Genomic DNA, 25,050 nt, shown 5'->3' on the forward strand with positions numbered 1-25,050 from the left:
CCTACCTCAGTTCCCTAAGTGTTGGAATTACAAGCATGAACCATAAATGGCGCCCGGCCTACTTTTATTTTTCAATAGCAGTTGGAACAGTTAAGTATCTGGGATGACTAACAAGATGACAGTTGGTGAAGAAAACCTTTTCCTCAGTGGGATAAACAGAAAGATAGGGTTTCAACATCAGAATGTAAAGTCAGTTGGGAACAATTAAACCAGGACACATGCAAAAAGATGGAAGTTTCTTGCCTTTAGTCAAAACACTATGATTATGAGACTAAAGTGGTAAAGATCACAATGTTTCAAAAAGCAGGGAACCAAAATTACAAAGGTATCATTTTTATACTGTAATTTCAAAAGTAAGTTCACTTTATCTAAAAGAGGTATTTCTGAGGAATGTGCAAACTACATTTTAAAAAATGAATTGTTTCACTGCTTTATAGTAGAGTTTTACAGATGCTTTACCTTCACTGCTGATTTATCTTTAACTCACAGTGATTTATAATTTTTTTGCTGCACGTTTTTCTACACCTCAGCTTTTATGTCAAATAGTTCATGATTTCTAAGTACAAATGCATAAGGTTGGACAGCCACAGATCTTTAAGAAGTCAAGTATTCCCTTGTTATGCAGATAATTATTCCCTAACATTTCTGCTGGTAAGTCTTGACTGTTCCTTGTTTCTTTAATGAAGACACACCTTTCCTGAACATAGAGGGACCATCTACAATACTGACACTTCGAAGAAAATAATAAAAAAGAACATGAAGTCCCAGGCACTGGCAGGTACTGAGGTGACTGGTTTGTGCTGGTCACCTTTGAGGAGCTGACCAGATTAGCTGTCTGTGAGTTAGCTGGCATCTACAGATCCTGTCGTGTGACTGATGCCATCAGATTCTGACCTGAGCCAGTACCAGGAGTGAAGGCAGTGGAGTTTGAAAGCTGTGGTGACTACTTTGGATTCCTTTGCCTTTGAATTCTGCCATCCTTCTTCTCCACCAATATGTTTATTGTCTTTTAGTGATGACTACGAAACCTGGGTTGAAGGGAATATCTACTCTCATCCACAGATGAAGAGTATGTCAGTTATCTTTCCCATCTCCCTGGAGATGGGGTCATAACACAGCCCACTGCTTCTCCCTGCCTCGAGGCTATGTGTGCCTGTGAGCGGTCTCCTTAGGCAGATCCTCCCATTCCAGAGCCGGCCTCCTGGCTGACCATCCACACACACTCCCCTCAGATTGTAGGTTCACCCACTTGCTGTCTTCCTACAGAACCTTGCCCAGCTGGCCCCACCCTGTGCTCTCTACTTCCACCTCCTGTTATTTGGTGCTGGAGAAATCCAACCATTGTGAACGCTGGACAATGTTGTAAGTTCAAAGTTTCTAGTTCAAAACCGATTCCACAGTCTATTTACTTGTCCCTAAGAGACTCTTGGTGGCCCAGGTTCCTTCCCCTGCTCTTCTGAGGCACTCTCCCTCTGCCGCACCCCTGCCCTATCCCCAGGGCCATCTCTCTCTTGCCAATGATTTTTGACACTGACTTCATGGAAAAAAGAGAGGCTATTATGTGGGAACTCATTCATTATCCCTTTTATATGTAAACTCCCTTTTTATCTTTGATTATGCCACACAAATGAGTTTATAAAAACCTTTTCTGTAGTGGGGAAAAGGAGGAGAAGTACTATAACTCTAAATATACAATGCTCAAGTCCTGATACATTAAAATGTACAAAAAGGTGCATCTGAAAATAAGGAAATGGAGTATTCCCAAACCTTGTCTGGAGGCTACCCTTCCTTCCAGGCCCCTTGTGCCTCGGGGATCCTGCACCACTGGTGAGCTCCCCAGCTCTCAGAGAGGCTGGCCTGTGACCACCCTATCTAAAAGGAGCTGCTCAGCCCCATGCGATCACTTGCTGTTTTCTTTTTCTGCTTCATTGTCCTTCGTGGTACTTACCTTCATGATGATATTACATTATCTGTCTCCTCCCTAAAATGTCAGCTCCAAAAGAGCAGGGGCTTGTTTTGTTACCGCCAGGGCCACAGTCTCCTGATCAGCAGCTGGCAGTTGTACAACATATTTTTTACCAAAGGAGCGAACTATTAACTCTCAACCATATTGACATGCCTTCTTTCTGCTATGCTATTGCTGAACACAAAAACAGAAAAACAACAGCAACAAGAAAGAGTCATTAGGCCCTATCTCCTTCCTTTTCTTCCTGAGACAATCTACGGTAGATATGTACATATACACTGCCTCTACTCATCCATTTCTATTCTTCCCTCAAATCTCTAGAATCCTGAAGTTCTATTTCGAAGAACTAAAATGCCCCTCAGTCAGAAGTCAGACTGAATGCTTAATCTGCTATCTGAAGTCCTCCACCAATTCTTGGTATTAACACCTCCAGTCCATAGACGTGAAAACAACGTTTCTTGCAAGATCACAAAGCAGGTATTGAGAGTTGGATTTTCACCCAGGTCTATCTGGCACCAAAGCTGCTCTCCCTCCATTCCAACACACTGAACTTAACTAAGTTGTTTAGCAATTTATCTGTTTACATGTCAGTCTCTTCCAGTGGCCGGTGAGTGCCACATAATCCATCTCAATGTTGAGGAAAGAAAGATCATTTTGAACAACCTTTTTCCAATCAAAGTGCAACTGTTAGGAGAGAGAGACATGTCTTTCTTCTAAGAGAAATCTACAGCATGGTCACTGGAGAGGTAGTTAATGAACTCACACATAGCAACACGCAATGCCCTATAGAACTGTATCTATGGCCTTCTTTTAACAGAGCTTCTGGTGACCAAATCAGGCTTACACCAGAATCTGACTTTATTGAAGGAACAATTACACAATAGATTTAATGACACTTTTAAGCAGTGACAAAGTAATTTTTTGATGAGTAAAAATGAAGAAAAAAATGACTAAGGTCTTTCATAATTTTAAAAATAATACACATTTCTTAGATACTTCTTAATCTTACACCACCTTCTTCTAAAACTGACAACACTAAAGAACATTAGGACTGAAAGAAAAGTCTAAAATGCTAAAGGAATTTCTAAATTCCTCATGTGGCAAGTCCTGCTCCTTTAGTAAACTTGAGAATACATCAGTGCTGAGGTGTAATGATTTGGATCTGAGGAATTTTCTTTTTGTGGGAGGCTGGGGGAGGAGTTCCTCAGAGAAAACAAGACAAACTGCATTACATGTATGATAGAGAGTAGACGTCTGGCTTTGTTGTTTCTATTTATTATACTGCTGGAATGAATTTGAGCAAGATAACAATCCTTCAGCCTTCCTGGTCATAGTTTCCTGTCTTTAGCAAGAGAGGATTAGATTAGATTAGTGTTTCTCAAAGTAGGGCTTGCAGAACCTCAAGGAGGGTCCCAAATACTCTTTTCATACTCATATCAAGATGGCCTTTGCCTTGTGACGACATTTGCACTTGTTGCGCTGTGGGGTAAAACTTCTCTAGCAACTTAGCCAAGTAAGGCAGCGCCCACAAACTGTTCAAGCAGTCCTATACTTCACTGTGGCACTCTCACAGTGGAACAACAAAAAAGCAGTACAAAATTTTAGTTTTATAAAATTTTGGTCCTTGAGTACATGCCTTTTTAACATTCTGTGATGAAATCGTTTGCAGTCAAAGTACACGTCTGCTTCATATGGAAATAGGACTGTTGTCCTGAGGACAAGCACTCGATTCAGCCCTGAAGCTGATCTGGCTACTTTTTTCATGGAATACCATTTTTACTTGAAAAAATGGCTGACAGACGTATGTTGAAATATGTTGAATGAACATATTAAGACTTGGGTATCTGGCAGACATTTTCTCAAAAGTGAATGAATGGAGCTTGGCATTACAAGAAATAACTTCTAACAGTATTTGTTGCCAATGATAAAAGTCATTTTCTTTCAAGTGGCAATTGGAATTTTGGAAAATCTGAATTCACCACCAGCAGCTTGAAGCTTCCCAGTAGTTACTTTTCAGATAAATCTGGTGCTTATGGGCGCGGTGGCTCACGCCTGTAATCACAGCACTTTGGGAGGCTGAGGCGGGCGGATCACGAGGTCAGGAGATGGAGACTATCCTGGCTAACACAGTGAAACCCTGTCTCCACTAAAAATACAAAAAATTAGCCGGGAGTGGTGGCGGGCGCCTGTAGTCCCAGCTACTCGGGAGGCTGAGGCAGGAGAATGGCATGAACCCGGGAGGTGGAGCTTGCAGTGAGCCTCGATCGCGCCACTGCACTCCAGCCTGGGCGACGGAGCAAGACTCTGTCTCAAAAAAAACAAAAAAACAAAAAAAAACTGGTGCTTACATTAATGAATGCTTTTTAAAATATTGTACAATGAAGTATATGGGAGATTTGCATAACACACTGAACTAGTGTTTTCTAAATGACCAGTTTAGTTTAACGTCACATGCATCAATAAAAGAATCACTCAAGTATGAGACCCAAAATGTAATAGAATACAAAAGTACATGGACAGGGTTTCAAATTTCACAGTACAACTAAACTGAAAGAAGTTTACGTCTGACAAATTTTGGCGTAGCATCAAAGAAAAATATCCATGATTATCTGAAAAGCCTACCAAAATATCCCCTTCCTTTCTGACTATTGGAAAGTCAACTTTTTAAAACACATGTCAACATATACAATATCACAACTGACTGAATGCAGGACTAGCTATGTGACTCAAACTATGAGTCTCTTTAATGAAGCCAGAATTTAAAGATATTTGCAGAACATAAATCAATGCCAGTCTTCTCATTATTATTATTATGTTTTTACCTTGGAAAAATATTTAGGTTGGTGCAAAAGTAATTGCGGTTTTTGTCATTAGTTTTATAGTATGGTCAATTTCATTAAACTAGGTTATTTTTGTTAAGATGTAATGAGCTTATTGTTATTTCAAAATAAATCCATAAATATATTTTTCTTTTTATGATCACTAAATATTGACAGCTACAACTCATACAAGCAAATGCTCTTTAGAGTCCTCAATAATTTTTGAGAGTGTAAAAGGTCCTGAAGCTACAAAGTTTGAGAGCAACTGAATTAGATGAAATCTAACTTACTACGTCTTTTGAGATTCTATAATTGCGTGTGTGTATGAGTGAGTGGGTAGGTTTGTGTGAATGAGAATAGGAAATCAAATCTAGAAATGTTTTACTTTTTGTTGTTAGGTTTTATTCCCTTCACCTTTGTTTCCTTGAGAATATAACATGGCAGATCAATAGGAGAGAGTTTTGATAATAAAGTATTAAAAGGCAATTCATCCTAACACAAATATTAATTATAATTAAAATATCACTAGCTGTCAATGTTAGACTATGAACCAAATAAAATGCTTGACAAAAATGTTATATAATGTTTCAGAAACTTATCTTATTTGAATTTATATTTATGGAATATCAGATAAGTTATATTCAAATGACATTTATATTTTCCCCCAATTTTAAGAAATATCATCACAAGATACTCTTGGTAGTATATAATCTTTTCAAAAAACAGAGCAGTGTTTTTAAAGAATTTGTTTTTGTTTTTGTTTTATTTTTGAGACGGAGTTTCGCTGTTGTTGCCCAGGCTGGAGTGCAATGGCACGATCTCAACTCACTGCAACTTCCGTCTCCCCGGTTCAAGCAATTCTCCTGCCTCAGCCTCCTGTGTAGCTGGGATTACAGGTGCCTGCCACCCCACTCAGCTAATGTTTTGCATTTTTAGTAGAGATGGGGTTTCACTACGTTGGCTAGGCTGGTTTTGAACTGCTGACCTCGTGTGATCTGCCTGCCTCAGCCTCCCAAAGTGCTGGGATTACAGGTGTGAACCAGTGCACCCGGCCTGAAGGATTTTTTTAAACAAAAAGTATTCAAAATCATTTAAAATTATTTTATCCAAACAAAAGTAATCACAAGTTGCTCTTCCTTATTAATACAAGTTAGATGCTGGAATCTATAAATGTTTTTAGGATTTTGGTGCCCATTAATTTAAAGACAAGAGCAATATGTTTACTCTATTAAAAGCATTACTAGATTTATGAATTTCTATTCCTATTGCTATTGGATTTTTAAAAACAGAAAATGCCTATCCTTTATTTTTGGCTGCATAACATCCTAAATACCCCGGTCAAACTACTTTGCTTTTATCCCTGCTCGACCCACCACGCTAACCATCTGCATAAATAAAGATGCAAGCATCTGCCATATTGCAAATGGTCTCAGGGGCAGATGTTTCCATCCTTGTGTTCATGTCACTGGGGCTGGGTACATTATTTGAACAGATGTACACAATCTGAAAGTGTTGTGTCCCACAGTGAAATGTCTCCAACTGCTTTCTATCACAGTACATAAATGCTATTTGCACCTGCATTTATGTTAATGATATAAACGCAGCAGGGGTTCTGACAAAGTGAGATGTGATGCTATGAAATATATTTACATGGTTAATTGGAATTTCTGAGAGACTCTGCTGCCAAACGGCCACACTGGCAATGATACATACCCAAGTAAATTATCTGATTACCAGCCTGCTTTTTAAGCCACAGAAATACAGCTATTTCGGCCGGCCACAGTGGCTCACGCCTGTAATCCCAGCACTTTGGGAGGCAGGCAGATCACCTGAGGTCAAAAGTTTGAGGCCAGCCTGGGTACCACGGTGAAACCCCGTTTCTACTAAAAATACAAAACATTAGCCGGGTGTGGTGGTGTGTGCCTGTGATCCCAGCTAGTTGGGAGTCTGGGGCAGGAGAAACGCTTGAACCAGGGAGGCGGAGGTTGCAGTGAGCCAAGATCGTGCCATTGCACTCCAGCCTGGGCAACAAGAGCCAAACTCCATCTCAAAAAAAAAAAAAAAAAAAAAAAAAAAAGAAGAAAGAAATAAATACAGCTATTTCAAACAACAAAAATAATCATAATCTAAATTTACTAATATTTTAAACTCTAATATTTTATTTCAACTTCCATATATGGCTGGTCTACTTTATGGTTTTAGGCCACCCAGGTCATTTCCATTTATTCTAAAAGGATATTTCTACAGGCATGTGTGTGTTTTCCATTTGTTCTTCTGTCAACAGTATAACATACTAATAATACACAATGGTATTTTGTAGAAGTTATTACATCGGAAAGTTCCAATTTCCAACATTAAGGAGTTAACCAAAACCAGCTTGCAAATGTCAATTTGTACTTGCTCTGCAGCATAAAATGGTACCAAAAGTCCAAGAACAGCATTTACACTACTTGTTAAGATCAAAATGTTTCCATATGAATATCACATATTTGGAAACATAATATTTTGGTAATACACAGGGAATGATATTTTCCCCCCATAATGAGGTCATAAAGCAATGTTAACCACTAAATTCAAAGCATCGAATTACAGTGGTACTCCTTGCTACTGTGCGTTCAATGTGAGGGCTGGAGAGTCACAGATCTTGCAACAGCAGTTTTCTTTGTAGCTTTACCGAACTAAGAATTTATGGTCACCTTCAAATAATATATTACTTTATTAACTTGAAGTTTATAATATTAACTATGCACAAAGTCATTTTATCTGAGAAAAAATCATAAAAAATAGTTTTTATTCTGCACATTATCCTGATGCTTCTACTGTGCTTTCAAAGTTTTTTACAAGGCGTATTCATATACAGTTGATTCTCGTTATTTGCAGATTCTGTATCTGTGAATTTCCCTAATTGCTAAAATTTATTTTTAACCCCAAAATCAATACTTGTGGTGCTTTCATGGTCATTTATGGACATGTGTGGAGAACAAAAAAGTTTGAGCCACTTGACATGCAAATTCCCAGCTGAGGCAGAACAAGATGATGTCCTGCTTTCTTCCTTCAGCTCTCATACTGTAAACACACATACTTCTTGCATTTCAAAAACTGCCACTTTTTTTTTGCACTTTTTGTGCTTTTTCTTGGTGATTTTACTGTTTACTTATGGTCTCCAGCATAGTGCTGGGTGCTGTCTAGTGCTCCTACACACAAGACAAGTGTGATGTGCTCTACGGAGAAAACACTTGTATTAGAGAAGCTTTGTTGAGGCATGAGTTATAGTGCTTTTGTCTCTGAGTTCAATGTTAAAAAATTAACCCTGTCTATTAAAGTATTTTTTTTTTTAACAGAAATACACTTATAACAAGGTCATGTATCAGTTGTTGACAAAAATGTTGTGATTAGAGGCTCACAGGAACCTAAACTTGAATATCCCCTGGGAACAAATGGCTCAGTATTTGCTAATTCAGTATTCCTAATAACCTTCTAGAAAATAAATACTACAAATAATGAGAATGAGAATCAACCATACCTACTGCATTTGACCGTTACAGGGCAAGAATTACTATCCCCATTGGAAAGACGAAGGGACTGAGGTTTACTGATTTGGCCAAAATCACAGAGCCTAAAAAGAAGCACATAACAATGACCAGAGCTCAGCTGTCCAGATCAGTGTTCTTCCACCAGATGGAGAGGAAAGGGGAGATATGGGCAAGGAGGAAAAGAAAAAAATAGAGAGCTTAAGAAAATAGCTTTCATACCATGTTCGAAACAGTGAAACTACGATTAGATAACAAGAGTAAACCACTTTCAGGTTAAATCCCCATAAAAGGAAACCCCTGCTTGGATAGGCAGCCCAGTGTTATTAATTACAACAGCTGCAAGAGAGAAGAGCTTAGTTTGGTTTTACTTTCCTCCGCCTTTGCTTCTTTTGCTGTCTCTTCAAAGGCAATAAATACTTGTTAAATGAACATTTGCTTTCATTGGCTTTAGAATTCCATCCACTTTGGTGCTTCATTAAAAAAAAAAAGATTACAACATTTTCACAGCATCAGATGTGATTTATAAAAACTGTTTCAGGGTTTAAGACATTTTATACATAATTTAATATGCATTTGAGAGACTACTACATGCAGGGGTGTTTTAAACCCTGCTAAAGACAGAAAATTCATCAAGAACTTTATAAAAGACCTAACTGATACTAAGTCCAAAATAAGTAAGATCTTTTCCCCAAACTTTAAAAATGATATGAGTATTAACTAGCTCCTCCCTAAGTGTGCCTTACTTGAGTTCTAATATCCTATATTCATGAATACCAAAATTTTAGGTCTGTAAGCTATAAGTATATACTTTTATGTCTGCAAGACATAGAATACATTTTTAGACAGTATCATAACTATTTATTTTTTATTGAATCAGAAAATCTAGGGTTTTTTTAAAGGATTCAAATATGAATTCACATGATAGTAATGGCCTTGGCTGTGCAGTCCAATCATGTACAGATTTGGGAAATCAGTAGTAGCTGTACAGCACATGTCCAGCTAACTGCAGTGGGTCCAGAGGGGGCCGCCTGTGTGTCTGCCTCAAAGCATTTGCTCTCTCTCCATCCCCATTTCTTACTTTTATGAAATAGAAATAGCACTCACAATTTGAAAGCTTCCTTTAAATAATACAAATGTTATGACAGAGTTGAGAAAAGTGGTAGAAGAACTGTATAAGAAAACTTTTCTACCTGCAGAAGATTTGTCTAGGAAGTGGCAAACTTAACTGTAAGGCTGACAAGTGACTAAGAATTGAGAGACTCGGTGGGGCGCGGTGGCTCAGGCCTGTAATCTCCGCTCCTTGGGAGGCTGAGGAGGGCGGATTACAAGGTCAGGAGTTCGAGACCCAGCCTGGCCAACATGGTGAAACCCCGTTTCTACTAAAAATACAAAAATTAGCCAGGCGTAGTGGCTCGCTCCTGTAGTCCCAGCTACTAGGGAGGCTGAGGCAGAAGAATCGCTTGAACCTAGGAGGTGGAGGTTGCAGTGAGACAAGACTGCACCACTGCACTCCAGCCGGGGTGACAGAATGAGACTCTGTCTCAAAAAAAAAAAAAAAAAAAAAGGAATTGAGAGACTCCACTAAAACAGACTCTCACTTGACTTAAATGAAGACTCCTTCCTGACCAATGAACAATGGGGTTTGCATTAACCAACTGTGTAGGAACTTAAAATTCATTCTGACTACCCAAGATACAAACTTCAATGATCAACTGGCATAATCACAGTGAACTACCTCTTCTTAGCACATAAAACACATACATTGTCCCTGTCAGAGAATCATTTGGTGATACTGCTCACCTGTGTGAGTTTTCTTATATGGCACGTAAATAAATTCACTTGCATTTTTAATTAGTGTGGTGACTGTCTTTCACCAAATCTAAATAGTTGGCCTTATTACGTTGTTTTCATGCCTCTTTTTTGAAAAACACAGTTTAGTTCATCATTTGAAAATATCAGACAAAAAAAGGAATACGGAAAACTAAATCATATCCCTAAATCCTGAAAGAATGATATAGAAAACTACAACAAAATAAGTCTCATGAACTTCTCAAAATTCTATAAATTATATTCTCACACAGAAAGGAATAACGGTGACACTAGGTTATAATAGAAAACCTATAATATAGTATAACTTATCATTAGAGTGATAGCACAATGTTAAATCTCTTTATCTGAAATTAGATAACATTTAAGTAGAAGAAACCAGAATTTTAAATTTGTTTTCTCCGTTAATAATGCTGCCAGTTCTTCCTAGCTTTAAACCCCCTGGCCTAAATTCCACTTGCTTGACTTGTACATATATGTTAATATCCTGAACAAATGTCATCTCTTCCATTGTGTTTCCTGACCAGCCTCAAAATCTTTAGCTTAACCAACTGTTCTTTCATTCTGATTTTCAAAGTATGTCATACTCACTTCTAGTACAGCATTAGTCATGCTTTATTCTAGTTAAGGACATGCATATATGCTGTTCCAACAGGATTTTAGAGCCTAAAAGCTCAGGCTCTGTATGACTTACCTTTGGATTCTTCACAGCATCTGATAGTTCCTGGTACAAATTACCTTGGTGATCATTAAACCTGCTTCTACCATATGAACTTTGTTTGGGGACAGTATGTTGGTACAGCATATTTTCCTTAATTTAAGGCTCACAACTCTGTTGGTAATGTCTTATCTAAATTTTATACAGAAATGCATATAATATGTGTGTATGTGTTTATAAGTTGGAAATTCAAAGGTATCATAATTTATAGCTAGCCATCAATGGTTTGTTAAATAAATCAATCTGCATTTAATAAATAGCATGTGCCCAGCAAACTTCTCATGTCACATAAATTATGTACATGTAATTAAACAAATATATACGTAATATATATGTATACGTGTGTGTGTGTATATATATATCAGACAAAATATATATATATATTTAGAGACAAAGTCTTGTTCTGTTGCCCAGGCTACAGTGCCATGCATGGCATGATCACAGCTCACTGCAGCCTCAAACTCCTAGGCTCAAGCAATCCTCCTAGCTCAGCCTTCCAAGTACCTGGGACTATAGGCATGAGCCATCATGCCCAGCTAATTTTGAAATTTTTTTTGTAGAGATGGAGTCTTACTATGTTGCCCAGGCTGGTCTCAAACTCCTGGCCTCAAGTTATCCTCCCAACTCGGCCTCCCAAAGTGCTGGGATTATAGGTGGGAGCTGCTACACCTAGCCATAAATTATATTTGATCATAAACAGAATCATAATAAATCTGATGCTTTTGTTAAAACATATTAATATTAACCTAAGACATACAGAAAGCATTTGAATGAATGAATAAATTAATGAATAACTGGGCAATTCTTAGGCGTTACACATATTCATATACCTAATTTTTCCTTATAGATGTAATTTCCCATAATTTAAGTTATAATTTCTGCTCACTTTGATTTAAAATGGCTTTAAGCATTCATATGTGTAATTAAGCATAGTATTTTTGATCAGAGAAGAAAAAGGAGATGATCAAAAATTATTAGAAATATTCTTTATAAATTTTAAATTATAAATTATTCTAAATTCTTATAGAAATATTCTTTATGAATTAAATATTCTTTATAAGTATTCTTTATAAATATATGTTCTCTATAATTTATATAAATATTCTTTATAAATTTTTTGATAGATCTGGGTTCAAATCTTGGATCAGTCACTTACTTGTTGGTGGTCTTGGCAAAAAATACCTAATCTTGAACTTGTAAAATAAGGTTTACGTCTAACTTATTGTGAAGATTAAATAAAATAAAGGATGTAAAGTTGTAGGCAGAATGATATCACACTGGAGGCACATGACTTAGGTTTTCTAAGGCTATTACATCTCCTCTGTCAAATTCCAGGATTGGGCTTAAGCATCTTTAGTCCCAGAAAAGATTGGTGAGGAGGTTCACTTGAGCTCTGGGTAAGGCAAAGGGGTCTTACTTTCTGGTCAATGGAGGTATCCAAGCTTATGTTATAGCCCAGGGAGGTAGACATCAGAACAAAACAAACTGTGATGAGAATCAAAGCAGCCAAGAGGTGTGAGTGCTTTCTCCCTCTGTATCAGCCAGAGCCAAGTGGCTCGTTGTTTACTCATATGGACTCACCTTTTTAGAGCCTGAAAGGAACACTTAGTCATTCTCGATTTTTAAATGAGAAAACTGAGGCTCAGTGGCAAAATAACTTTGCCTGGGGTTCCACAGCTGTTTGGAGGCAGGTCTGGAATGGAGTCCAGCTTTCCTGATACTTGTTCCATTATTTTTACTGCTAAGCCTCTCCTCGCTTACTTGGATAAAAGAAGGTAATATCAGCTTGGACACCGAATATCAAACCCTTGATCAGCTACCTAGGGCTCCACAAATCTTCCAGAGAATATATACCAAAGAACACTCAAGGAAAACACGTGCTCTTGATTTCTAGTTGGGGTTTCCCATCTCCTTCCTTGCCCTAGTGTTCCCGGCTGGATTTTGTGTGAGTCTCAGGGACTCTCACTCTCCCTTGGGATAAATTCCTGGATAACAATCAAACCAAGCGGTCTGCTTCCTGCTTACTCCTCATGGGTCTCCTTGGAGCATGTTTGGCCTTCCAAGGTCATTAGGCATTCCCAAGCAAGAGGCAGCCTCATGGCCATCTCACTGACCAGTCTCAAAGATGAGGAGGTCCCAGATATTAATAATAGTCATTAAGAACGGTAGTTTTATCATCATATCAGTGCCTACTACACAAACAACAATATGCTGGGTGATTTACATATGCTATTTCCTTTAGTCTCCACATATCCTATAGAGTGGGACTTATTATCTTCATTTTATAGATTTACAGATGTGGAAGCTGAGGTCAAGTGATATACCTAAGGTTTTACAATTAAGTGGTAGGACTGAGTTTCAAATCCAGATTCCATGCGCTCAAGAGTTATGATACTACCCTTCTCACTGACAGAGATCAGAGTGTGTGCTCTATTTAAGGGCCCTTCATAACAAGTTCCCTCCTTTTACTAAAAGCTACATGTTCCACTAAGACAGCCTAATTTTGCCTCATTAAAGATATGTCTTTTTTCTCACACACATCAGAACTTCTCTTCCGTGTGGAAGAAACTAGATAGGGCAGGGAAAGCCTGGGATTTCTCCCTGGGGTTAGAGTGTATCCTTTATGGTGAGGATAATTTAAATACTCTTGATTAAGAAAGGACTCTACCTCCATCTGGAGGTCCAGGTTCTTCTGGAAGGTCCAGAAGTGCCTGTTAAAAAATCATTATTTTATTTTTTATACATTGTATAGAGTAAAAGAGTTTTTCTATTTCTTTTAAAATGGATTATCAGGGGAAACAGGTCAAAGAAATGTATACATAAATTCTATATCCTCTAAGTGTATGTCTACAGATGTGTGTATGAATATGTATGCATATATTCTTCTACTCACTAAAATACTTGTGTTATTTTGCTTCAATAAAGCCAATACTTTTTAATTTCATTGATATCTGTTAGTGCCAGTTAACTGCCAGTGAATAAGCAGGGCTCTGTGAGTTTTGGGTGGAATGAGATGGCCCTGCTCTCAAGGTGCTACAGCCTAAAAAAGGAGACAGGTCCTTAAACCTCAGGAATCCATATACACTCAAATTATTTACCAAAAGAAATGAGTTTTCATATATAATTATAATTTTTGTTTTTAATTCTAAGAAATAAGTTACCTTATGATTAGAGGTCAATGATATTCAATGTATTAAATTAAAACTATAACAGACACATCACCATTTTCCTCAGCAGTTTATCTTACCTTCATCTTTTGGTGGTACTGCTAAAGAATTCTGCATTATGATGTACTGGACTTGAATAGTATCTTTCCTAAAAATAAGCAAGCACAAATAAGTATTAGAAAGTAATTGAGAGAGCATGTTAATGCATACTAAATATAGAAATTCTAAGCTGTTTTTTAAAGTTTGTTTTATAACTACACGAGTAATAAAAAATGCATTGAGTTATTAAGAATTGATGTTTTTATTTCTTCTCATTTTTCTACAAACAGGATTTTATTGGATGTACTAGAATGGGCTTGGAGATAGATGCAACGACACATCAGGGGCCTTACTCACATTTCTGCTCTCATGGGGTCATGTGTAAGTAGGCAAAGTTAGGATTCTCTGAAAATGTACTCTCTGATAATTGATTCATATACTTTAAGAACAAACAGCTAAAATGCTTAACAGTTTAAAGGTACTATAATTGCAATATAATCATTTGATGAAATATAACTCAGTCATTAAAATGCAACTGTGAAGATTACGTAGCAACATAAAAAAGGTTAATGATGCGATGCACTGGATGAACATGCTAAATGACAGACACCAGCATTACAAATATACAAAAAATAAAGGCACAGGAAAACACACGGAAGAAAATATGTCAATATATAAATTTACAGTGTGTTTGGTGATGGAATTACAGGTGTTCTCCCCCATTCCCCACATTTTAGCTATTTTCCAAATTGTGAGTATTCCAAATATGTAGTATTCCATATTAATATCTGAATAAGGCAACTCAAATCTTTGAAAAATAGAAGTAATTTTTTTTATAAGTTCTTAAACAAAAAAGAGTTTCTAAGCATGACACCAAGTACAGAGCCCATTAAGGTAAAGACTGATGAATTTTTTGGTTTAAAATTTTAAATATTTTTAAAGTAAGAAAATTGGACAAAATTAAAAGGCATGATTACTACTTCTAGCCAAGATGGAGTAACAGAGACCAGATTCATGCTTCTGCCTGAAACAACCAAAACACAGACAGAATGTATGAAACAATGTTTTCAAAACAGTGAACATCAGTGTAGAAGCAGGAGGCAGAGAAATTCTAGGCAGACAGGGGCGGGTCCCCCGTGAAACGGCACCTTCAAGACAAAGTAGCCCGAAACCTGCGGCCCAAGGTGAGAACTTCTATCCCCGTTTGCCTGCTCTCTCCTGATTGGTTCTTTCTGAATAATGTCTTTTCACCAATCGAATGTTGCCTTTTCCAAAACTACCCATGGCTTGCCCTGCCCCCCATTCTGTGCCTATAAAGACCCTGGACTCAGTCAGTAGAGGAGAGAAGCAGCTTGACTGAAGAGAAGCAACTTGACTTCAGGGGGACGGCTGCACTTCAGAGAAGAGACAGCTTAATTTTGGAGAGACAGTTTGACTTCAGGGAAGACTACCTGACCGTCCCGTCCTTTCCAGCTCCTCTCTCCGCTCAGAGCCATCCATCGCTAAATAAAATTATCTGCCTCCACCATCCTTCAAGTGTTGGCACGACATCATTCTTCTTGGACACCACACAAGAGCTTGGGACCCACTGGATGTAGGTACCCAAAAAGGCTGTCACACTAGCCCTTGCTGGCGGAGTATAGACGCCCCACCTGACAAGACAAGGGGCCCACTGAGCTAGTAACACACTGCGGTCCACAAATGGCAAAACTAAGCTAAGAGAGCACTGCAGCATGCCCTTTGGGATTTCGGGGATCACAGGCACTCCCACCTGGGCACGGCCGCAAGGTGTGCATGGAGCGTGCTCCTGCCAGCACCCAAAGCAACCAGCCTGATCCTGCTCTCATTTGCTCACGAGCTCCCTCCCTCCTGCAAGGGGTTGAGTGTGGTGGGCTGAGTAAACAGGGCATCCCTATTGCAAACCTGACAAAGGGGTCAAGAAAAATCCTGCATCATCATGTCAAGAAAAACTGATCCCTGAGAGCCAGGAAACAATTGCAATGAGCCCTATGGCAACAACTGTGATGAGCTCTATGTGAGGAAAGATCCTTGCAGAGATTTCCAGAATACTGGAAAAGAGGGCTACACACAGAGCACAACAGAGAGGGTCCTTGCTGGGTTATTTACCTTTGTAATGATCAACACAGGCAAGTGAGGAAACACCCCAAGACCAGGGAAAGGTTCAAGGTACACTATAGTCACAGAAGAACAGGAATATTGCCTGTTGCCATTAGCTAGGGTGAAAAAACTCACAATTCACAAAGGAATGGGTAGAGTACACAGAAGGGTCTTGCCTTAGTAGGGGGGAATACTTAATTCTAGACTGTGTATTTCTCTGGTTTCATATAAATCTTAAATCAAGACATGAAAAAATCAAACTGTTTCAAATTATTTTAACTATGTGCCAGAACAAATCACAAAATATTTATAGAAATACAAAAATATCTACCACCAAATAAAGTAAAATTCATAATGACTGACATTTAATGAAAATCATCACGCATGCAGAAATGCAGAAAAATATGATCCATAATTTAGAAAACAATCAAAACTGACCAGGACTGACACATATTAGAATTAGCAGACAAGGACATTAAGTGTATAACTGTATTTCATATGCTCAAAATGTTAAGTACAGGTAGAAAAGATATGAAAAAATTCACATAAAATTTCTAGAGATAAAAACTATAATGTATAAGATGAAAAATACACTGCATGGAATTAATGGTACATTAGACATGTCAGAAGAAAATATTAGCAAATCTGAAGACACAGCTATCGAGACTACACAGAATGGAGAAGACAGTAAAATTAAAAAAACAAAAAACAAAAATCAGAATCGAGAGCATCAGTGAGCTGCAGGCCAACTTTAAGAAGATTAATATGCCAGTATTTGAAGAGGGGAGAGATGGAAGGGCAAAAAAATTATTTTTAAGAAAGAATGGCAGAACATTTTCCAAATGTGATGAAGCTGTGAACACACAGATCCAAACATCTCAAAACACCGATTCACAAGAAACATGAAACCATACTAAGGTATATCATTGCCAAACTGCTCAAAACTAGTGAAAAAAAAAGTTTTCAAAGGCACCCAGAGAAAAAGACACATTGCATATAAAGAAACAATGATAAGGGTAACAACAGATTTTTTACTATTAATAAAATGATGCAAGTCTGGCCAGGCGCGGAGGCTCATGCCTGTAATCCCAGCACTTTGGGAGACCGAGGTGGCACAGCACCTCAGGTCGGGTGAGACCAGCCTGACCAACATGGAGAAACCCCCGTCTCTACTAAAAATACAAAAATTAGCTGGGCATGGTGGTGCATGCCTGTAATTCCAGTTACTCGGGAGGCTGAGGCAGGAGAATCACTTGAACTCAGGAGGCGGAGGCTGCAGTTAGCCGAGATCGTGCCATTGCACTCCAGCCTGGGCAAAAAAAAAAAAAAAAAAAAAAAAAAAAAAGAAAGAAAGAAAAAAGAAAAAGAAAACAAACAAAAACAAAAACAGTACAAGTCTGAAGACAATAAACAGTAAGAACAACTGTAATCTAGAATTCTTAGAACTCCAGGCCCTGATGTCTTCTCTAGTGACTTCTACTGAAAATCCTTCCAGAAAATTGAAAAGGAGGAAATGTTACTATCTAAAAAGTCAGCATTATCTAGATATCAAAACCAGACAAAACTATTACGAGAAAAGATTCCTATGGCCCAATATCCCTCATAAGCACATATGCAAAAGTAATAAACAAACTTCTAGCAAATCAAATCCAATAATATGAGAATACACCGTGATCAAGTAGAGTTATCCAAGAATACACAATTGGTTTAACATTCAAAATAAATGTAATTTACCATCTTATTATGTTAAAAAAGAAAACTACACGATTATTTAAACAGATACAAAAATTGCATGTGATAAAATCCAACATCCATTACTGATAAAAATAAATCCTTTATAAATTTAGAAAGGAACTCCTCACTATGGTGAAACACATCTATTAATATGAGAAACTAAAGCTAAAATCATGCTAAATAATGAAAGATTAAATACTTTCTCTCTAAGTTCACAAACAAGAGAAGGATATCTATTCTCACCACTTCTATTCAACCCTGTATTGGAAGTTCTAGCCAGTGCAATAAAACAAAAATAAATAAAATGTATTCAGATTGTGAAGCAAGACTTAAAATGGTCTTTATTTGCAGATGACATGATTGTCTAATTAGAAAATTCAATAGAATCTACAAACAAAGCCCTTCTAACTAATAACTGAGTTTAGCAAGGTTAAATAATACAAGATCAATATGCAAAAATAAATTATATTTTTGTATCCTAGAAATAATCAGCAATTGAGACAAAAAATCAGAAATTGAGACACCATTTATAACAGCATAAAAATGAAATAATTAAGGATAAGACTGGCAAAGTATGCAAAAGACCTATACACTGAAAACTAAAAAACACTCATAAAAATTTTAAAAGATCTAAACAAATGAAGAGATATACCACATTCAAAGGTTGGAAGACTCAATGTTGTTAAAATGACAATTTTCTTCAAATAGATATATAGATTCAATATAATCCTCATCAAAATCCCAGTAGACTTTTTGTAGAAATTAACCAATTTTTAAAATTCACATGAAAATAGAAAGAGCTCAGAATAATCAAAACTTCCTTAAAAAAGAAGAAACAAATTGGACTGATGCTACTTTAGTTTCAAGAAAGAGACATATAGATCAATGCAACAGAATAGAGAGTCCATAAATAAATCCACACAGATACGTATTTTCATGAAAGTCCAAAGGGAAAGCTGTGGAACATGAATAGTCTCTTCATCAAATGATGATGCTTTCTCTATATGCGAAAAACAAAAAAAGAACTTTGAGCCATACCTCACACCATATACAAAATTTGAAATGCATCATATACCCAAATGTAAAACACAAAACTTCTAAAAGAAAATACTGTGCCCTTTAGTCAGGCATAGGTATCTTAGACATGGCATCTGAAACATAATCCATAAAATAACAAACTAATGTGCTAAACTTCATCAAAATTGCAAACTTCTGCTCTTCAAAAGATACCAATAAGAGAATGAAAAGACAAGCCATAAATGGGAGAAACTATTTGAAAATAATCTGATAAAGAAATTGTATATAAAACTCTCAAAACTAAATAAGAAAACACATCTCCCAATTTGTAATGGGCTAAAGAGGTGAACATACACTTCTCCAAAAAAGATACATGGCTTGCAAATAAGAACATGAAAAGATGTTAGGCCGGGCGCGGTGGCTCAAGCCTGTAATCCCAGCACTTTGGGAGGCCGAGACGGGCGGATCACGAGGTCGGGAGATCGAGACCATTCTGGCTAACCCGGTGAAACCCCGTCTCTACCAAAAAAATACAAAAAACTAGCCGGGCGTGGCGGCAGGCGCCTGTAGTCCCAGCTACTCGGGAGGCTGAGGCAGGAGAATGGCGTAAACCCGGGAGGCGGAGCTTGCAGTGAGCTGAGATCCGGCCACTGCACTCCAGCCTGGGCGACAGAGTGAGACTCCGTCTCAAAAAAAGAAAAAAAAAAAAAAAAAAAAAAAGAAAAGATGTTCAACATCACTGGTTATTAAGAAAAGATACACCTGCCTTAGGATCCAGCTAATCCCTTCCTACCAACCCAAGAGAAACGAAAGCATATGTCTATACAAAAACTTGTACAAGGAATGTTCACAGCAGCTATATTTGTAGTAGCTCCAAGCCAGAAACGACCCAAATGTTCACCAACAGATGGAATATATAAACATACAATGGAACATTACTCAGCATTTTAAATGAACTGTTGATCTACATCACAACAGAAATGAATCTCCAAAAACATGATGCTATATGAAAGAAGATAGACATTAAAGAGCAATACTCTATGATTCTACTTGCATAAGATTTTAGAGACTGTAAACTATAGTGGCAGAAAGCAGATCAATGGTTGCCTGGGGACAGGGGAGACAGAGAAGGTTGGGGGAGAGACCCTACAAGCATACACCCATCCACTGAGGTGAAGAATATATTCATTATCTTGATTATGATTAAGTTCCAAGGGTGTATACGTATGTCAAAATTTATCTCACTGTACTTTAAATATATGCAATTGACTGTATGCCAATCATATCTTAATATAGCTGTTAAAAATTAAAAGGTAAATATTGAGAAAAAATTTAAAAATTCTAATAGACATACAGACATTCATTTAACAGATGTTGTTTGTAGTGTTACTATGCACTCTGGAAAAGATATAGTAGACATGGTTCTTGTATTCCTGTCTAATATAAAAGAAATAACAATGAGATAATGCTCCACTATAAAAATGAGTAAGGACTTAAAAAATTTATAAAAGACAACATTTAACAAGTAATCATCAGAAAGAATGTTAAGACTTACTAAAAATCAAAGAATTGCAAATTTCTAAAATAATACTACTTTTTTGCCTCTAAATTGGCAGAAAAATAATACAAACTTTTGGAGAAGTCTGAGGAAAGGGGTATGCTCATTTACTTCCTGTATTATAGTTGGTACAAACTCTCTGGCAATGTGCATCCTGAGCCTTACAATTCTGCATTCCTTTTGGCCCAGACCTTCCTTCCTTCCTCATGTAGGAATTTTGCTCAAAAAATTATCATTGTAATGTGTAAAGCCATCATCATTATCATCATCCTCATTACCTTTAAAGAAATGTTAAGGGTGCCGTTTAAAATATACAAAAAATGCAAAACTTAGAATTAGGGTATATTTTTATAATAAAGCTATTTTTTAAAATGTTTCTTAAAATATTTAAAAATATAAAAAATGCTTATGACATGTTTTTGTATAAAAGGGCTGGTTATAGCGATGCGCTGTGGCTCACACCTATAATCCCAACACTTTGGGAATCAGAGGTGGGAGCATCGCCTGAGCCCAGAGTTTGAGACCAGCCTTAGCAACACAGTGAAACCCATCTCTACAAAAAATACAAAAACTGGCCACGTGTGGTGGTGCGTATCCATAGTCCAGATACTCAGGAAGCTGAGGTGGGAGGATCCCTTGACGACCGGAGGTTAAGGCTGCAGTAAGCCCTGACTGTGCTACTGCACTCACTGCAGCCTAAGTGACAGACTGAGACCCTGTTTTCATTCCAAAAAAAGGGTTGGTTACAGAGCAGTATGGTTCAGTTATTTTTTCATAACTCAAGAGAAAAATTACCCAATAATAAAAGTATGTATCTCTCAGTGGGGCATTAAAGTGCTACATAATCTTCCCTTTTATGCATATAAAGTGATACTACATAGTTTCCCCAATGAATAAATACTGCTTTTGCAATCAGAAAAAGGTTTTAATTTTCATTGTTTTGAAATACTATGTTAGAAAAGGAGTGCCATCAAAATAATTTTAACTGTATTCCTAATATCTTGGTTTTTCATGTAGGACACCCACTCAAATGAAATTGTATTGTCTTTTGCTGTGACATAAAGCACTGCTGCATTTAATTCTATTATAATTATTAAACACAAATAAATTATGTAATAAATATACCTAACACCTGTTAAAAAACGTTTGGATAGTTACAAAATATTGCATCCTCTGATTTGACTGGATAATAAGATAAATACGCTGGCGGAAAATATGCATTAAATAGTTACATAAAATCTAACAGTATTTAATAAATCTTATACCATGATTCCTTGGGTAAGTGTGCATTTTTACTCAAGGAATCATAATATAGCACTAACAGCCACTGCATCCTTCATAGTTTATAAGGAAAAACCTCTGAAAATTATAACCTGACTTTTCTTACTTAAATTGCTGAAAAGTATATTAAATAGAAAAATCTATCAGAAAGGAATAAAAGAACGCAAACAGCGAATACAATCAATTATAGCAAGATCTAATACAATGTGCTTTATAAATCACTGTTACATAATTTTCGTTTTAGTTAATAAGCCATATTTAAACACAGTTGTTTAAAAATGAAAATTAGGTGAACTGGTTACTTGACAAAGTGACAGCTTGATGGTGTTATAAATGAAAATTTTTCCATTTATTCCTTGTTGAAGAAACCTAAGGCAGACACTGCTTTGTCTCTGTTATGCTGCTTTGCTAAGGTTCCTAAAAATAAATGTAGATAAAGAAATGTAAGAGAATAAAAGAAAATAATTTGCTTCATGCTCAACATGCTGATTAACTTTAACCCATGTTGTGAGTACGTGTATAAGTGCATGCTCTTGCATGTGTATGTGGCCACCAGGCACAGAGTTGCGATGTAGATGTCAATGTAGATGATTATTTCTAGGAAACTATTTCCTAGGGAATAAACATGTCATATATCATCACACTGACATACTATCATTATGTCATAAATAATGCCATAACATAATAAATCTGGCCAGGATAACTTAAAACATGGAAATATAAAAAAGGTAATGAGTCTTTTAATGTCTCAGAGCTGGCAATTCTTAACAGGCTTTTCTTTATATATTAAGATAATGTTACTAACCTACCTTGATTGGGCAGCTGCTCTTTTGACAGGCCATCTTCTAGTTTTAATTCTACTGTTATTCTGTGCCTCTTGATTTTAAAGTCTAACATGTTGATAGTCACACAAGATCTTAGTTTCAGGCTAGAACCAGAGTCAGCAAAGCCATAGATGACAGCTTCACCTAGATTGTATTCTATACTGTAGCTCTTCTGCAACAAATGCTACTGTGTACTAGACCTATCACTAGGTAATTCACAAACACCTCATCCTCATACGAGGATCTGCACTGTTATCATCAAGTTCAGAAACTGAGGTGCTCAAAGAAAATTAAGAAACTTGCTCAAGGTCACTCAGATGGGCCAGAATTCATTCCCAAGGTATGTCTCATTTCCATATATACCCTCTTCATGCTCTCCTGAGTGCAGCTTCTCCCTCTCTGCCCCTCATCCCTTTCCCATGCATACATGTACATATATACAAGTGTGTTCTGATGGAAATCAATGTAGAATGTCTCTGTGCAACTATTAAAAATAAAGGAAAGTCAGTAAAACAAAGAATGGCCAGGACAAAGTAATAAGGAAAAATGAGTTTTAAAAGCTGGGAAAGGAACAAACCTGGGAAATAAAAAAATTCAGGGGGAGATGCTAGCCATCTTCAAATATCTGAAGAACTGTTATTTTGGAAGCAGGATTAGGGGAATTCTACGTAACTCTAGTGAACAGGACTAGGACCGGTGAGGAAGACAAAGTTACTAGGAGGCAAATTTCAACCGGATATAAGAAAGAACTTTCTCACGATTACTGATACTCAGCTATGGACTGGAAGTTACATAACTTCATCACTGAAAAACTTGAAGAAGCTGAGTGAAGCCTTTTATTGTTAGCTATCAAAATAAATACATATTAGTATTCCTTAGGAATATGGCAGGAAATAACTCCAAAATGTTGTATAAACTCAGACACCATATAACTGAAAATGCCAACTTTTTCTTTTGCCGTAACATGAAAATGATCAGGACACATGGAACGAAAATAGGAACTGCCTGGATGAACTTGTAATTCTCAAGTATTCAATGCTGCTCTTTGCCTTTATATACTTAGGTGTTGTTTGAAAATTTTTAATGCACTTGAGGATGAATTTTCTTGGCTTGTTTTAAGTAATTTCATGTACCCATTTACAGATGTCCCTTCAACTTATGATGGGGCTACATCCTGATAAACCCATCCTAAGTCCTGAAAATAGCATAATTCAAAAATGTGTTGAATACATCTAACCTACCAAATGTTGTAACTTAGCCTACCTTAAACATGCTCAGAATACTTAAATTAGCCGACAGGCAAAATCACCTAACACAAAGCCTATTTTATAATAAAGTGTTGAATATCTCATGTAATTTATTGAATACTGTACTAAAAGTGATAAACAGAATGGTCGTATGGCTAGTCAAAGTACAGTTACTACAGAATGCACATGGCTTTCGCACCATTATAAAGTTGAAAAATCTTGAGTTAAACTAAGGTACATCAGGGACTGTTGGTCCATTTCATTAACTTTTTTGTTTTTTTACTTTTAAAGTAACATTGTTGAAGGATAATTTACATTCAACAAAAATGCACCCCACTTTAAGATGAGCTTTGACAAATATATACACCTTTACAGTGATCACTGTATCAGTCATGGCTTGTTGTAATATTTTATGATGATGTGACTTCTTCGAGGACTTGCTAGAGGGGAATATACTGTCCCTTCCAGGGCTAATTCCTATATATTGCACATGATTCCCTTGTGAGCATGTCTTTCATATGCAAACCAACCAATCCAAAGCCCATATCCTCAATCACCTCCTTTATCTAACTAACACACCAAGCCAATATTTCTCCAGCCGAACTCACTGGAGTGATATGGACTACCTTATAGGCCCGGGACCACTGAAATTATTCAAGCTAGCCAATGTTAAACAGCTTTTCATGTCCTACATTGTCTTTCCTGGGGAAACTACAACAAAGGCTCTGGGCCATGCTTTCCCCTGGCTCCTTCTGCCTCCTGACTGATGCAGGCGCTTCTCCCAGTGGCTTTGAATGGTATGGTGTGTCCCCTCCTCTAAGGGACTGTAAGTAATAAACTCTTCTTTTTTTTTTTTTTTTTTGAGATGGAGTCTCACACTGTCGCCCAGGCTGGAGTGCAGTGGTGAGATCTTGGCTCACTGTACTCCAGCCCAGAGTCCTCCTCCGGCTCCCAGGTTCAAGCGATTCTCCTGCCTCACCCTCCTGAGTAGCTGGGATTACAGGCGCCAGCCACCATGCCCAGCTAATTTTTTGTATTTTTAGTAGAGATGGGGTTTCACCATGTTGGCCAGGCTGGTCTTGAACTCCTGACCTCATGATCCGCCACCTCAGCCTCCCAAAGTGCTGGGATTACAGGCGTGAGCCACCACGCCCGGCCTAAACTCCTCTTTCAAAGGCAGTTGTCTCCTGTCACTTTACCAT

General features: G+C 37.3%; 1 protein-coding gene across 32 annotated transcripts in view; it reads right to left on the reverse strand.

Annotated features, from left to right (window-relative positions):
* Nucleotides 1-25,050, reverse strand: part of ZNF438 (zinc finger protein 438) — a 182,194-nt gene that overhangs the window by 17,513 nt on the left and 139,631 nt on the right. For all 32 annotated transcript variants that reach the window (XM_065520492.1, XM_065520485.1, XM_065520481.1 and 29 more), the window contains one exon: nt 14,111-14,178. In XM_065520492.1, the coding sequence (XP_065376564.1) occupies nt 14,111-14,147 (37 nt within the window). In that variant the 5' untranslated portion in view covers nt 14,148-14,178. The remainder of the gene's footprint in view (nt 1-14,110; nt 14,179-25,050) is intronic.

This window comes from Macaca fascicularis, chromosome 9 (assembly GCF_037993035.2).
Source record: "Macaca fascicularis isolate 582-1 chromosome 9, T2T-MFA8v1.1".
Taxonomy (NCBI): Eukaryota; Metazoa; Chordata; class Mammalia; order Primates; family Cercopithecidae; genus Macaca; species Macaca fascicularis.